Genomic DNA, 17,165 nt, shown 5'->3' with positions numbered 1-17,165 from the left:
GAAGTGAGAGCTGGACCATAAAGAAGGCTGATCGTCGAAGAATTGATGCTTTTGAATTATGGTGCTGGAGGAGACTCTTGAGAGTCCCATGGACTGCTAGAAGATCAAACCTATCCATTCTTAAGGAAATCAGCCCTGAGTGCTCCCTGGAAGGACAGATCCTGAAGCTGAGGCTCCAATACTTTGGCCACCTCATGAGAAGAGAAGAATCCTTGGAAAAGACCCTGATGTTGGGAAAGATTGAGGGCACTAGGAGAAGGAGACGACAGAGGACGAGATGGTTGGACAGTGTTCTCGAAGCTACGAACATGAGTTTGACCAAACTGCGGGAGGCAGTGCAAGACAGGAGTGCCTGGCGTGCTATGGTCCATGGGGTCACGAAGAGTCAGACACGACTAAACGACTAAACAACAACAAAGGTTATTTGTGGGGCATAGAAATTCGTTCATTTTTTTTAAAAAAAATATAGTCCAGCCCCCCCACAAGGTCTGAGGGACAGTGGACCGGCCCCTTGCTGAAAAAGTTTGCTGACCCCTAATGTCAGCTCCCCTCCCATCAACTCCCCCCCCCCAGAAACACAACTGTTGATAGGGGGGGGGGAACTGACCCTTTTAGAAAAGGCATCATGGTGAACTGCGGTGGCTGAGTACCTACCTAACAACCTGAAACCAAAACTGCCCCACCTAAAAACAAGGCAGCATTTCCTACATAATCCTTAGGTACACAGAATTATAGCAATCTGTAAATTCTGTTGTCCCCCAAGGAGCCTGGCCATGATGACCAAGGAGGAGCACACAGGACATGAAGGGTATTCGAGAGGGTAGTCGGGGAGGGAAGAGCCCCTAGCAGCTTCTAGCAAGTATCCTGCAAAAGGGTGATTCGTATCCTGCAAAGATGCGTCTCGTCGTGAGTGCAATGCCGTCTCCCCAGGGCACGGACAGGGTTTTGCAGCGAGGGCAGCCAGGAGGCTTGTGGCCCCTCAGAGGTTCACGCGTGAGGGAGGCCATGGACTCTCGAGGAGCCTAGAAGAGCAGCTTTTCTTTCTCCTCTCGGCGTGGGAAGAAGGGCCTTTCCCGGCCGGGAGCGGCTAGGCTGCTTCCTTCCCCCTGCCCGAGGGACGAGGCCCGTCCCAGCTGGTTCCTGCAGCCCGGGAGGCCGGCCAGGCCCAAAAGGCGGAAGGAGCAGCGGGAGAGGAAGGAGCGCCTCGCCGAGGAAGGGGAGCCGGCGACGCCAGGTGAGTGAGGAGGGGGAGCCGCCTCTGCCGCGCGCCCCGAAAGCGGGAACGGGGATGGAGGGAGGGAGGGAGAGGCGGCGGCCGCCGCGCCCCCCATTCTCCTCAGGTGGGCGAGCGGAGCTTCCACCGCGGCCGCCCTGCCTGGACGGAGGACCTTCCCGCCCCAAGTCCCAGGGCAGGAATGGAGGCCGGGGAGGAAGTCCCACTGGGCATGGGGCTTACTCCTCTCCTCTGTAGGGCTCCGTAGGCTGCGGGACCTGAATTGGGTTTCCTCACCGAGAGTCGGTGGTGGTTCTTTGCCGGGGGGGGGGGGGAGGTCGGCTTTAATATGGGTCGCCGCCTTTGCCACCAACGTCCTGGGAGCAGCAGGGCTACGATTTCGCAGAAATCTGTGCTTTTGGGTTGAGCCTGTCCTCAAATATCCTTGGAAATGCAGCCCTTTGGCGGCCAGGAATCCTTTTCCTGAACCCGGAAGGCGCCCTGGGAATTGCTGTGCACAAGGAGTGAGGGGAATCAACTCCGCTCTTCCTTAGGGACTTTCCTATACAATCACAGAATCGCAGAACTGGAACCCACTAGTCCTCCAGGCATGTCCAACAAGTAGATCCTGATCTACCGGTAGGTCACAGGATGTAGATCACTGGTAGATCATTGGCTCCCCCCAAAGAAGCTGAACAACTGTGGCTCCCCTAAAAAAAAAGCTCAACATTTTACCTCCTCCCTGAAAAAACTCAACAACTTTGACCTGAAACCCCCCCCCCCCCCAATGGCTCAACATTTTACTTCCTCCTTCCTAAAAAAAAAGCTCAACAGTTTCACCTGAACCCCAAAAGGGGGGTAGATCACTGTCAGTTTTTAACTCTGTCTGTGAGTAGATCGCAGTCTCCTGGGAGTCTAACCCACCTCAATGCAGGAATCTCTACTAGATCATCCATGATAGATGGCCATCCCACCTCCAAGGAGGTTGACTGCTTAGAGTAGATCCACTGTGAAATAAGAGTTATAAGTCACGACTAACTTAAACCCAGTTGATGTCAGTGTGTCTCTTCTCAAGTCTGGGTCCAGCCCAGAAGTGAACCAGGGCTGCTACAGACTGTTCTCCATTCCTTCTGGCAAACACAGCTGACCCTCTGGAATCTTCTTCAGGATAAAGTGAGCTTCAAGTGGAAGAAAGTCACACTAAAGTCAACGGGTCTTACTGCTTAGTTAACTTTTATATGACTAGCCCATGAGGCTGTCACTCTGTAGGCCTCTGCTTCAGAATAAGCCCTGCTCAACTTACTTGGGAGTTATTTCAGAGTAAGCGGCGGCCCTCAAGGTACTTAGAAGCAAGTTGCATCAAAGTTAATGGCACTTAACTTCCAGGTAACTACGGTTACAATCAGGGCTATAAGACTGTAAATTTATTATTTGGTTGTGGTAAACTGCAAAGTGGTGTTTCCCTTGGTGTCTGAATTTGTCTGTTATACAAGTTTACTTAGAAGCAAGTCCCACTGTGTTTAACATGACTTACTTCCAAATATACTTGCAAATAAGTCCCATTGACCTGTAAGATTTCTGTCTAAATATATTCAGTTTGTGCTGTAAGGTTGTAAACCTACACATACTTACTTGGAAGTTGGATCCTTTGATAATCAGATTCGTGTCCATTTTAGAGGGCCAGGATGGAAAGGAGGGCAGGGCTTCCTCTACACTTACTGGTGGTGTGAATGAGAAAAATTAAACAGAGGTGGTGTTGGTCAGACCTCCATGTTGATGCATGACTGCTGAAATTCTTATCTGTGCAAAAGACCCATCATTCTTGCCCAAACCACTCTGATTATTACCACCAGAGGCGGATTTAGGGGAGTGTGACCCGATTGCCCACACTGCGCACCAAGCTGAGAGGGCGCTGCAGGTAACACTGCAACAGTGGTGAGTAATTGAAGGCAAGAGGTAGGGCACGCGCCAAATTTTGGCATTGCACAGGGCACTGCTGAAATTTTAAAGCCCCAAGTCCACCACTGTTACTACCTCATAGAATCATAGAGTTGGAAGAGACCACAAGGGCCATCCAGTCCAACCCCCTGCCAAGCAGGAAACACCATCAAAGCATTCCTGACATATGCCTGTCAAGCCTCTGCTTAAAGACCTCCAAAGAAGGAGACTCCACCACACTCCTTGGTAGCAAATTCCACTGCCGAACAGCTCTTACTGTCAGGAAGTTCTTCCTAATGTTCAGGTGGAATCTTCTTTCTTGTAGCTTGAATCCATTGCTCCGTGTCCGCTTCTCTGGAGCAGCAGAAAACAACCTTTCTCCCTCCTCTATATGGCATCCTTTTATATATTTGAACATGGCTATCATATTTGAACACAGTTACCTCAGTGGTTGCTGTGTACCAGTTCAGTACATTGAAAGGCTTCTGGTTCCTCTGATGTCACGATTTCCTTACCACACAAGAAACACACGTTCCAAGAGGCCAGGTGCTGTTTGTGTGGTATGGTAAACAAAACACATGAGGAATCACATGCAGTGTGAACTCATATTTGTGATTGCTTGGGAGAACCATGTAGTTGGTGATCCTAACTGGAGAGCCTGTTAAGGAGGATTCTAGGCAGGCAAAAAGGGGTTGAGAATACAGTAAGAGGAAGAAGGACACCTTGAAAAGGAAGACTTTGTCCTCATGCAACAACCTCAAGGCCTATAAACACTGAACAGCCTACTCAATTCAGCTTTAGGTGAGATATAGCTGAATATTGCATAGGAGTGTTGTACGGTATCTGCTTCCCTCCCAGGAAAAGCAGCAGCTTGGGGGTGATTTTACTGTGCTATAGGTAGAGAAGGTTATTTTTATTTTTCAAATTTTTCAAATTCATTTTATAATAAAACATACAAGAAAAAGAAAACCAATACAGAACAAGTACATAAAAACATTTAAACAAAATACAAACAAACATATCAATATTTCATTAACTTCATATTTTACTTAACATTGTCTTGAGGACTTCCTCAGATCCCACCCTTCTGATTTTCATTTAAAATTGTTTTTATCCTTAGCAGTTTCATATTTACAAATTTCATCCATTATCATCTACATCAATTCTTATTTTAAGCTCATATTCATATTTCTAAAACATTCTTCTCTTTTTTCTCAATTTCTCATATTTCTAAACCTATTTATCACATATATATCATACTTTTCCTACCCTAGCCTAGTATTTCCGCCAAGAAAAAATTCATACGATTACTCATACCTTTAATTTCACAAATAACTACAGTGGTACCTCGGTTTATGAACACAATTGGTTCCGGAAGTCTGTTCATAAACTGAAGCGAACTTTCCCATTGAAAGTAATGGAAAGTGGATTAATCTGTTCCAGACGGTCCGCGGGGTACTTAAACTGAAGCGTTCATAAACTGAAGCGAACTTTCCCATTGAAAGTAATGGAAAGTGGATTAATCCGTTCCAGATGGGTCCACAGTGTTCATAAACCGAAAATTCATAAACCGAGGTGTTCATAAACCGAGGTTCGACTGTATTACCTTTTTATTTTTTCCATCTCTTTTCTGCCACTTCCTCCCCCCAGTCTCTTTCCCCCAATCAATACAGAAAGTTCCATAATATAGCCCGAGTTCAAATACCATTTTTATCCAATCCTATAAAATCCAATTTCCTTTTTCACCCCACTCCCAATCTCACATGGTTTAAAACCCAACTTTTTGTCCTCCCCTCCCTCTGCCCATTGCCAGACCCAAGTTTTTCCCATATGATCAATCCCCAAAATAGTTCTTGTTCTTCCATCTCTGAGACAGCATAGTTCCATGAAACATATCAATAGGTTTTCTCTCCTTGTCTAACTTTTTCTTCTTCCTCTTCTTTGGATTCTATCCCTTTGTCCTCAGGGACTGGTTCTTCATTTCTCTCTCTCATCCACTATACTTTCTTTAATTTCCAATCCTTCCTCTTCCGCCAATGATTTATTATTCCTTTCTAAGTACAAACTGATCTGGTGCTGCCCAATTATAAGTTCCCACAACAATTTTAGTACTGACTGTTGAAAACCAGGTACAGCTCCGGATGTTGACATTCTTTCCAGCTTCAAGGGCAGAGTTGAGATTAGAGAACAGGGAATAATGGGGTTTCAGTCTCATAGGCAAAGTTATATCCAAGTTGGCTAAAAAAAGATTCCATAGACCTTATTTTCCAAAACTTAGAGTTCTTTTTAACCATTCAGTCAAAGAACAGTTGCAGTTTTTTAATATAATTTTTATCTTTATTTATTAAAATTAAATTAAAAATTCCTTCAGTAGCACCTTAAAGACCAACTAAGTTTTTATTTTGGTATGAGCTTTCGTATGCATGCACACTTCTTCAGATACACTGAAACAGAAGTAACCAGACCCTTATGTATATTCAGAGGGTGGGTGATGGGAATGGGTGATGGGCTGATAGGAGTGGGCTGATAGGAGTGCATGCACATGAAAGCTCATACCAAAATAAAAATTTAGTTGGTCTTTAAGGTGCTACTGAAGGAATTTTTAATTTTGTTTCGACTCAGACCAACACGGCTACCTACCTGTTATTAAAATTAAATTTGAATTACAAATCAATCCAATACAAATCAGTACAAATCATAAATTTCCAAAATGAAAGATATATCCGAACAAAATTATATGGCATTGTTAATCCCACCACCTCCCCTCCACCCTTTACACCACCCTTCCCTCCACCCCTGCTAGATTTCCTTATATTTAACTGAACATTTTTCATTCCTTGCATTCCGTATTCTCAATTCTTACTCTTAAATTTGAATTTGAATTTTTAACCTTCTATTTTGTAATCTACCTCACACTCCACATTTTAATCTAGACATATCAGCGTGTTTTTCTCTGAGCAATGCTTTACCATATAAGCATCAAAACATTTCTGTAAAATAGTGGGTAGACGACACAGTGATTCTTCAAAAGCAGCTCTTTATTTGGAAGCTGGAACAGAACTGAACTGCATTGCCGAGCTGGCCTGCTTTTATAGAGGCTGGCTCAAACAATGTATCAAACATAATTCAAAGTTTCCTCCTAAAGTTCCCTCCTAAAACAACTGTCACGGACCTGAGGAAAAACTATATACACTAATACATAACAATTTCCATTCGTTTTTCAATTTTTGATTAGATTGGTTTCTTATTATTGCGGTTAATTTTGCCAAAAATAGGTATTTGTTTACTTTACAAATCCACTCCTCTTTTGTTGGTAATTTTTCTTGTTTCCATTTTGCCTCCATCACCATTCTCACAGCTGTACTCGCATATAAAAAGATTTTCCTTTTTTCTTGTGGCATTTTCTTATCTAACAATCCCAAAAGATATGCTTCTGGGTGTTTGTCTAATGAAATTTTCAATATCTTCTTTAATTCTTCATGTATCACATTCCAGAACAGTTGCAGTTTATAATGACAGTATAGGTAGAGAAGGGTTAAACCCTTCCTTCTTGCTTGCCATAGTCTCAGTCTGGGTTATCCCCGAGCTATTGTTTTCAAAGCAAAAGCAAGACATGCTGAATGCATACACATATTTATCATTTAACTTGGCACTGAAAAAATAATTATATGTTACCTGAGCAAATAAGGTATTCTCAAACCTTCATCTCCTGTACTGTGTAAGAAGGAGAGGAAAGAATTGACAGTGGGAGGTGTGTGAACATCAGACAACTGCCAAGGGTGGGGTGGCTGTTTGCATAGGAAGTGCAAGGGGTGTGTGCAAGGGAGGCATACCTGCCAAGTTCCGGCCTGAGAAATAAGGGACTGGACCGGAAGTAGCAGACCGGAAGTCGCGCTGCAGCCATTTTGGAACTGGGCAAAGCAGCATCAAAAGTCGTTTCTGAGCATGCTCCGCCCAGTTCCAAAATGGCCGCCGCGCCAGAATAAACCGGGGGGAAAAATCCGTTTTTTCAGCTGGGAACAGCTGGGAAAACGGGGGTTTCCTGGGGAATACGGGAGACTTGGCAGCTGTGAAGGGAGGTGCTTAACCTTTAACCATGTATGCTGATTCCACACACACACACACACACACATATAAATGCCACACACACACCCCTCTCTACCTGTCAAGCAGGATTTTCCCCAAGGACTTGGAAAGAAAGCAGATTAAAAATGTCCTTGGGTAGCTGACACCCCAGAGGAGATTTGGAGGGCAAGTACCCTCCTGCTCTCTCCTCATTCTGACGAGCAAGCGGGAGACCCTTATTTTATACCTTATTTTGTACCTTTTACTTCAGTTTTACTAAAAGAATGACTCCACTGTGTTTACATTTTCTTCCCTGTTCTCTGCAACGCAACAGCTTTACATGGTGCCTGTGTGGTGCTGACAAACATTTCCTGCTTTTTGCCTGAAGGAGCTGGTTGAAGTTTTATTGTTTTTGTTATCTCATCAAAACTAGATTCCTACACATACTTGAAGTCCTGTTAAGATCGGTGCCAAATTCTTCTTGGTTAGGGTTGGGTTGTGTGTTTCTGCTTCAGTTCACTTCTTCCATTTTGGCACTTACATTTTATATCCGCATAGCTTGGGGAAGGTCGTAAGAAACCCGGAGGAAACACTGTGACTTTGCACGCTGTCTCTCTTTGGTTCCTTTCCTGAGCAGGCAAGCTGCATAAGGGTCTTTACACAATTTTAGAATCATTTTACCATTTTAAACAGCACTTGATTGAAATAAAGGTAAGGGTCTTGATCTAGCTCTAGTCACACTTTGTTGTGGATAATTCATAGCCCTGGACCAAGGTGCCTGTTCCCACCCACATGTAATTCATCTCATCGGGTGCACTGGGAACTGGGTGAACCTTTCCATGTCCTTGTTGATGTGGGAATCCGCATTGTTTCAGTGTGAATTGCCATTGATGTCTCATTTGCTGTGTGTTTCTTTGCTGCTATTGTGTGCTATGCTTAAGAAACTCAAGCCTATGTTGTTTAATATATTAATATTCTTTATGAAGAACTAACTTATTTGAGCTGAATGATTCCCTGTGGATCATTCTTGCAGTTAAAAATATGTAGTTACTACGTACCAGACTGTTGTCCACTAGCTTGCCAGCTTAATTCAATTAAAGCTGCCATCTTAAAATATATTTCAGTCTAAGATTCAAAGCATTATACTATTGGAATATCATCTCTGCTTGAGTGTAGATTTAGCCTAACATAATTCTTTGTTGCTTCCTTTTACAGTTAGTTAATTTAATAGAAAGCAAATTTCATAAAACGGTTGATCATTAATGTTTATTGTGATTAACAGCTAATCATACTTACCCAATAAATACGTGCACTGCTTCAAGCAAATATAAGATTTTGCTGTCTGTTTTATGCCAAGCTCTGGCTGTAATCCAGCCACCATTTAGACATATTTAATTGCCAATTCACATGACCCAAAAACTTAATGAAATAAAAATAATAGTGGCACTGATGCTTGGTCTTGTGTCCAGGAGGGATCACCTTTCAGAAGTGTGAAGAGGCAACTGTTTTTATCCACAGCTCTGCAGACTCAAAACTAGAATAGAGCAGGCTAGGTAGTAACTACTATCCTGGTTGCCTGTGGCAAATAAAATTGCTTCTAGATGACAAGGAAGAGATGCTTTTGAAAGTTGCTGGAGTGTCCTGTCCCCTCCCCTTTCCGTGTGCCAAAAATGACCAGTACACTGCTAACTTTTGTGAGCTGTACTAGACTCATAGAGTTGGAAAGGACCTCAAGGGACATCTAATCTAATCCTCTGCAGTGCAGGAATCCCATCCAATTTGAAACGATTCTGGACCCTGCTTAGCTTTGCAAAGGTGCTAGCAGTTTTATTGCTGCACCACTAGGAGACACATGGAAGCACGGCTGAAATAGTAGCCTGCAGCTCTCTACTTCTCAAAGTGCATCAGAGGGTAAAGTATGAGGAGTTTCCCACTCTGAACCATGGAGTAAAACAGTTGATAAAATGAGTAGCCTAACACTTTCCCCAACTCCTTTCTCTCTCTCACCCCCCCTCCCCAATTATTAGGATGCTTTGAGGAGCCCTTGTGAATATCTTTGAACTGTTGTTTTTCTCTATGAAGACCACTTTACATATTCCATTTTTAATACAATACATTATTTATTTTATTTTTTATTTACCATGTTTATATAAGACTGCTCAATAGTATTGTTTTCTGGGTGGCCCACATAAACTTATATTATAAAATCACAGTTTGTAGCATAAAAGACTTTATGTCAACAGAAAAGTGGAATAAGAACAAATAAGTAAAACGTATATAGCCTGTGAGCAGTGACTAATTTTTAAAAATAAATTTTAATTGGTAATTTGTTGTGATACCATGATGCCGTCCCCCAATCTTTCCATTTTAAACTTTATAATAATAGTAATAACAACAAAAATAATATGATATGACTTAGGGTGTGCTTGTGTTGGGACACTGTGGTACATTAGCTTCACACTCTTACAATGTGTGTCCTCTACCCCAAGCATTAAGGAAAATGTGTCTCTAGGTGTACACACCATCCAGGAGAGATATTAATGTAACTTTAAGAAGCCCTTGTCGCAGCGTAGAATAAATAAATAAGAAGGCATTTCAGGATGGTGTCTGTAACTGCCTGTGTTTAAACTCTGAAATATCAGTGCCCAAGCTAGATTTCTTCCTTGCCTCTGGATAGTATATATTTCTTGAAAATAAAACAACATTCTCACGCATCGAACGCTCTTTAAACTCAAATGTTGAATGAATGAGACTGGGAGAAAATTGGTTCCCAAAATATGTGCTCTGTCTGATCAGTGTGTAACCTGGAATGATAGCACACAAAAGCTCGTCTGTCTTGCTTTCATCCTGACTTTCCCAAGGCTGCATCTCAGTCCATCTCAGAAATTAACCTTTCTCTGTGCCCCTCTCTGTCCTGTATCTTATCACCAAAAGCCAAAGCTTAGAATCCACAAAACATCTAGCATGATGCTTTAAAAAAACATTAAAAAATTAAAATAATAATAAAGGGCCCTCAAAAGTCAAAGGTAAGCACTTAAATCCCACTGATTTCAACAGAAGAAATGTAAGCATTTAAATCAATAGGACCTTGAAGTAATTGGTACATATGCCTTCAAAACCTGGTGTCCTCCAGATGTTGAACTATAGCTGCCACAGCTCCACCCAGAGGGAAAATAACCACCCTCCAAGGGGAATGTGGCTACACCTTGCTCTGTCCCCTGGGATCCATGCCCTCCAACAACCCATGCCTGGCATCAGGGCATGGACATGGGGGGGGGAAGGACTTTGGGGGGGGCAGAACCAACGTGTTTGGTCAGTTATTTCTATTTTACTTTATCCTGGGGAGGGGAGTTGCCCCTGCCCCCCTGACTACGCCTATGCATCAGGGTCATAGTGTGGGTTGCTGGCTGCAACTGCCAGGAGAAGCACCCCTCGCTGCCCGCTGCCACCTGCCTCTTTTGTTGATCCAAGCTCCCACCCTGCAAGAACCAGCTGGGCACCAAGCGGCCTCCCACTCTCCCCCTATTTCTTGCTCCCTGCTACCTCCTACTCAGGAGAACCTTCTCTTAGGGTCCCTTCTTTGCCCCCCTGACTGACTCCCCCTTTCCCTCTCTCCTCCCTTCCCCACACAGCCTGGGGAGCCCCGGTGCCTGCTGACCTGTGTAGAGGGTGGCAGGGGCTGGTGGCGCCAGGGGAGGGATGATGAATGATGCGCAAAAGGGCTTTTGAGCGGGGGGATGGTGCAGGGGTGCGGAGCTGCCCCTTCTCTGCTCCCTCAGCGTGTCCTGAGAAGATGGCAGGAGTCTGCGTGAAATGGTGGTCCCTCCCTCTCTCTCAGCTGGCCCAGGGGCGGGCGTCCCTTTGCTGACCACAAGGAGAAAGAAGCACAGCGCCAGCCTCAAAGGCCCAGGCGTGGCTTGGTTCCCCGCAGCTCCAGCCTCGATGAGGAAACCTGTCATGGGGGCACCTGGTTGCACACCTCAGAAACCTGAGGGGACAGCAGGTGGGCAGGTATGGAGGACTCCCTGGCCCTAAATGGGGTAACTTTGCCCCTGAAGGACCAGGTGCTCAGCCTGTGAGTCATTTTGGACTCACAGCAGTCCATGGAGGCACAGGGTGTCCAGGGCAGCTGTTCATCAGCTCCATCTGGTATGCACGCTGAGACCCTACCTGCCTGCAGACTGTCTCACCAGAGTGGTGCGTGCTCTAGTTATCTCCCGCTTGGACTAGTGCAATGCGCTCTACATGGGGCTGCCTTTGAAGGTGAGCCGGAAACTACAACTAAGCCAGAAACTGGTGACTGAGCACCACTGGGACCATATAACATATAAAGGTTCTTCACTGGCTCCCAGTATGTTTCCAAGCACAATTCAAATTGCTGGTGCTGACCTTTAACTCCCCAAACGGCTTTGGCCCTGCATACCTAAAGGAGCGTGTCGTTGAGCCCCTGTCATTGAGCCCAGACACTGAGGTCCAGCTCCGAGGGCCTTCTGGGGGTTCCCTCAGTGTGAGAAGTGAGGTTACAGGGACGACTGATGCCAGCGCTCCAGTGCCAGTGGGGCAAGTGTCACAGAGGTCTCCATGGGGCAGGGAGAGACCTCCAGGGCTGCCTCTCTCTTTTCTCTGCCTAACCTTTGAGTGGGAGATCTAGAGCAGTGGTGTCCAAACTTTTTTCAAAGAGGGCCAGATTTGATGAAGTAAGGGGCCGACCAAAGTTGTTAATCTTTTTTTAGGATTGAAGTTGTTGAGCTTTTTTAAAGGTATTTTTAGGACTTTACCCCAGGAAATAAACTGCCACAGGGGCCGGATTAAACCAACCAGCGGGCTTTGGACATGTCTGATCTAGAGCATGTTATGACCCACGGGGGCCAGAGGATCGCAGCCCAGGAAACCTAGACATTAATTAGATAATTCATTAAAATGATATGCAAGCTCTTTTGCTCTCTCCCAACTGTTACTGGCTGCATTTTACTTTTCTTGGTACCCTGTACAGTAGTAGGCATGCAGGTTTAATTTAATATTGATTTTTTTTATCTTTTAAAAAAAGTTCTCTGAAACTTGTGCTTTAGCTTCTCTCAAGATGTTAAAGAATGCAAAATGTACTTTGCTTATTAAAGTAGCCTGATATTTCATGTTGCATCTCAGAAGAAACAAAGAGTTATTGGTGGAGGGCAGATGCATGTGGAGATAGGGATCTCCCTCCCTTTTAAAGATTCAGATCAATAGCTTTCTGCTTTACATTTAAATAAGAGGTGTAGCTGACAGCCAGAGGAACAAAGGGAAAGCATCAAAGAGTTAACAAACATTGCAAGGAATCCTTTGGCTTTGTTTCATCTATCCATTGATGCAGGTTCTTTTATATATTTTTTAACTGTTGTGCTTGCAGTTTCTTTTTTCTTTTTTAAATGCATACATGGCAACAATCTTTCTAGGCTGTCAAAAGGTAGAACTCATGAATGATACAAATTGGGCTTTATTGTAGAAGGTTTCCAATTTTTTGTTGTGGAACATTTTCCTTCGTTAGGCACCGAGGAAGAGTTAATTCTGGCAGTTCACTATAAACAGTCATACTTGGCATCAAATGCTATTAAGGAGATTATGTTATCTCTTAGGAACAGAGAATGCTTATGGTCAGGGGTAAATTAATTTCCTAGGGTGCTACAGTAATTTTTTCTTGTAAATGGAAACTTTCTAATTGGAGCCCCTCAGCAACAATTTGCTGAAAACTGGGCAGATGTTCTCTTTTCATGATCCCATCTCCCTTCGTGTGTTAACTTGTTTCTGATTTTTTTTGCAGGGGCATTCTGGCACTGTTTAGAAAATCTGGGATATAAACCTAAGCTGCAGGATTTGCTTACCTCTAGACCTTTGGTGGGGCAGAGTGGGTGGGGGCAGTTATTCAGAAAGGTGGCGCTGCCTCTCGAGAACTTCTGCCTGCCTATCTGCCTGTTGCTTATTACTCACACAGGGTCAATTTGGTGCTGAGGAAAGGACCCACTGTCCTGACTCTTCCGGAGTCCATTCCCTTGTGGGTAGGCAAAACTAACCTCCCATTTGCCTAGCCTTGGTCATCCCACTTTGTTGTTGTTGTTGTTTAGTCGTTTAGTCGTGTCCGACTCTTCGTGACCCCATGGACCATAGCACGCCAGGCACTCCTGTCTTGCACTGCCTCCCGCAATTTGGTCAAACTCATGTTCGTAGCTTCGAGAATACTGTCCAACCATCTTGTCCTCTGTCGTCCCCTTCTCCTAGTGCCCTCAATCTTTCCCAACACCAGGGTCTTTTCCAAGGATTCTTCTCTTCTCATGAGGTGGCCAAAGTATTGGAGCCTCAGCTTCACGATCTGTCCTTCCAGGGAGCACTCAGGGCTGATTTCCTTAAGAATGGATAGGTTTGATCTTCTTGCAGTCCATGGGACTCTCAAGAGTCTCCTCCAGCACCATAATTCAAAAGCATCAATTCTTCGGCGATCAGCCTTCTTGATGGTCCAGCTCTCACTTCCATACATCACTACTGGGAAAACCATAGCTTTAACTATACGGACCTTTGTCGGCAAGGTGATGTCTCTGCTTTTTAAGATGCTGTCTAGGTTTGTCATTGCTTTTCTCCCAAGAAGCAGGCGTCTTTTAATTTCGTGACTGCTGTCACCATCTGCAGTGATCAAGGAGCCCAAGAAAGTAAAATCTCTCACTGCCTCCATTTCTTCCCCTTCTATTTGCCAGGAGGTGATGGGACCAGTGGCCATGATCTTGGTTTTTTTGATGTTGAGCTTCAGACCATATTTTGCGCTCTCCTCTTTCACCCTCATTAAAAGGTTCTTTAATTCCTCCTCGCTTTCTGCCATCAAGGTTGTGTCATCTGCATATCTGAGGTTGTTGATATTTCTTCCGGCAATCTTAATTCCGGCTTGGGATTCATCTAGTCCGGCCTTTCGCATGATGAATTCTGCATATAAGTTAAATAAGCAGGGAGACAATATACAACCTTGTCGTACTCCTTTCCCAATTTTGAACCAATCAGTTGTTCCATATCCAGTTCTAACTGTAGCTTCTTGTCCCACATAGAGATTTCTCAGGAGACAGATGAGGTGATCAGGCACTCCCATTTCTTTAAGAACTTGCCATAGTTTGCTGTGGTCGACACAGTCAAAGGCTTTTGCATAGTGGTCATCCCACTACATAGTGCATAGTGGTCATCCCACTACAAGGAGGCAAGCAAGAACATTTCTGTTTTAAGTCCACTTTGGGCTGTGATCTAGATATTTGATTTTTTTTCTGCTGTTCCCATACCTGCTCTCTTTTTGCTGCAGCTTAGGGTTTTAATGGTATTTTTACGTACATCAGGACTGGGCAGACTTTAGGAGTGTAGAATCTATTTTGTTTTCCCACTAGAATTCTGAGTTACACCAAGTGGATCAGGAAGGGGGACCTAGAATGGAAGAACAAGTTGCTTCAGAGCCCGTTGTCAGCCCAGGAGTTTCCTTGCAACACCAGAACTTTCCTCTTCTCTTCTCCTGCCCCAGTTTCCGGCAGCCTAATTTAGCAGAGAGAGAGAGAGAGAGAATAATGCTTTTTCCCATCACCACTGCTAAAAGCATTGTGAGCTGGAAACAGTTGCTTATCCACTGCAGATCACTCAGACAATTTCCTGAAGATCCATACTGATCTGCCCACTCTTGGAAAGGTGTTTGATGAATTTAACAAGAAATAAGCAGATAGGTGCCTTCTTTTTCCTCCAAGAGAAACTCGCAGAAAGGTCATGCAATGCTGAGTGCCTACCACAGCTGCAACAAGATGGGTCTGGAACTGAGCCCTAAAAATATTATCTGGTGAAGCTTTTCTCCCTCTATCTGATTCTAATAATTTTCGTTTTGTTTTTTAGGGTTGACCAAGGACTGAAGAACCAGAAGACAACATTGTCTGCGCTGGATAGCTTTGTCTATGGAAGGCATGTCAGAAATCGATTTTGAAAAGTTAGCTGAAATAGGTAAATTATAGATAGATCTATTACTGCCCATCAAGTGGTATCTCCTATATATTTCCAGATGATTTAGAAGACATTCTTCCCTAAGTGAAAAACTTTTGCCAGGGTAGTGTAATATTTTTGAGTTACAACCGCTGCACTGGCATGTACCTTATTATCAAAAGCTATTAAGGTTGAAGGTTAGTTTAATACACACAGTTTAAATGAATTATTGGCATGTGCTCCCAGTGAAATTCTAGGCTATTGGAATAATGCTGTCATCACATATTGTGGCACAAATGGGAGTCATTACTCTAAACAGACAAGTATTGAATGAGGCTAGAGACCTCCTGATTGTGTGTTATCTTTTGAAGATGTTCCAATGAACATAACCATATGGCCAACTCATTAGGGGGACCATCATTTTTTGGGGGGGGGGAATCAATTCTAACATATAATAATATAGAAATTTGAGTTTTGCAAACCCTGTTTATTCAGAAAACATAAATTGTACTTCACCACTTATACATAAAAGGAAGGAAATCGCACACAAATCATTTCGTGTAAGAACAATCCTCTCTGTAGTTGGAAGCAGTATACCTTTGAGTGCTAGGATGCCTGGAACAAATAACAGCGGGTTGCCATCACCACCTTGCCCTGCTCAGGAACTTCCAGAAGCATCTGGTTGGCTGCTGGACTAGAGGGATCCTTAATGTGATGCGGAAATAATATAATTCTTACTTTTTAAACATACTAACAGTGTTTACCAGTCCATTAAGTAAGCATTGCCTATTCCCTTTGAAAAATGATGACATAAGCTAATATTTAATATGAACAGATTTTCATTAGAGTTAATGCCTGATCATTTTTACATTTTAACTTTACAAAATAGTGTCCGTGTTTCTTCCTTGCTATTAAAATATGTCACTTTTAACATAAGTGCAATGCCTTATGCTTTATGCAATGTGAAAATTGGCATTGCTATAGTTAACTATTGTATTAATAACTAGCTGGCCCGGCCACGCGTTGCTGTGGCTGAGTCTGTTAAATGGACCCTCAGGAGTCCCCCTTCAGACTCCCCTCACCTTCTGCTCCCCCCTTCATTTTGTTGAAATGTTTTACACATGTTCTTTTTACACAGGCTCATCCCTGTGACTCCCCCCCACCCTGTCCCAACCCATGAGCTATCCCATCCGCTCCCCCCCCCCCGGCTTAGCCCTGTGGCTGGGCATACCCTGTCCTGACCAATGACCTATCCCACCCCCTCCTCCCCCCACCCCCAGCTCATCCCTGTGATTGGCCCCACCCTGTCCCGACTCATGACCTATCCCACCCCCTCCTCCCCCCCATCCCCCACCCAGGCGAGCCCCCACCTCCACTCGGCCCAGTCTGGAAAGCCAAGCCGAGATGCTATGGAGAGGGAAGCTTTCCTAGGTGCAGTACCAGTGTAGCCGTCACTAGAGGACGCTGTTTTTGCAACCTCTCCTGTGCTCCCAACATGCACTTTCATCCGAGTTGTGAGTTCTGGACCATGTGGGTTTTGGGGGTTTTACCTGGCCCAGGTGCAACATCTGTCTATGCAAATGGTATGGGGTCACTCTCATATTCACATGGGATGTTGTGTCCAAATTTGAACGCAATCGGTCAAGCGGTTTTGGAGAAAAGTGGAGACACACCCACATGCCCAGTTTACATTTATATACAGTGGTGCCTCGACTTACGAATTTAATCCATTCCAAAGGCACCTTCGTAAAAACGCCATTGGAAACGTGATTTTCTATAGGAATGCATTGGAAACGGAAAAATTCGTAAGTCGAAAAAACCCTGTCTAAAACCACCGCGGTTTCCGTTCGGATGTCGATAAATTCGTAAGCGTGCAGCCATTTGCCCCATTCGTAAGTCGAAAAATTTGGTTGTCAAGTCGTTCGTAAGTCGAGGTACCACTGTACCGTGTTTCTCCTAAAAATAAGCCATACCCCGAAAATAA

General features: G+C 44.2%; 1 protein-coding gene across 7 annotated transcripts in view; it reads left to right on the top strand.

The window, feature by feature from the left end:
- The first annotated feature begins 223 nt into the window (after positions 1-223).
- The window catches only part of ARHGAP8 (Rho GTPase activating protein 8), a 51,582-nt gene continuing 34,640 nt past the window's right edge, over positions 224-17,165 (top strand). For 2 of the 7 annotated variants that reach the window (XM_060275186.1, XM_035137386.2), the window contains exons 1-3: positions 1,044-1,234; positions 2,357-2,599; positions 15,098-15,202. In XM_060275186.1, the coding sequence (XP_060131169.1) occupies positions 15,157-15,202 (46 nt within the window). In that variant the 5' untranslated portion in view covers positions 1,044-1,234; positions 2,357-2,599; positions 15,098-15,156. Of the gene's footprint in view, positions 420-1,043; positions 1,235-2,356; positions 2,600-7,125; positions 7,928-15,097; positions 15,203-17,165 lie in introns of those variants that run through there. The other 5 variants (XM_060275183.1, XM_060275184.1, XM_035137383.2 and 2 more) reach the window with 5 other exon arrangements.

Source organism: Zootoca vivipara, chromosome 5 (genome assembly GCF_963506605.1).
Source record: "Zootoca vivipara chromosome 5, rZooViv1.1, whole genome shotgun sequence".
Taxonomy (NCBI): Eukaryota; Metazoa; Chordata; class Lepidosauria; order Squamata; family Lacertidae; genus Zootoca; species Zootoca vivipara.
The sequence above is the reverse complement of the archived record's forward strand: the minus strand, read 5'-3'. Positions and strand labels throughout refer to the sequence as shown.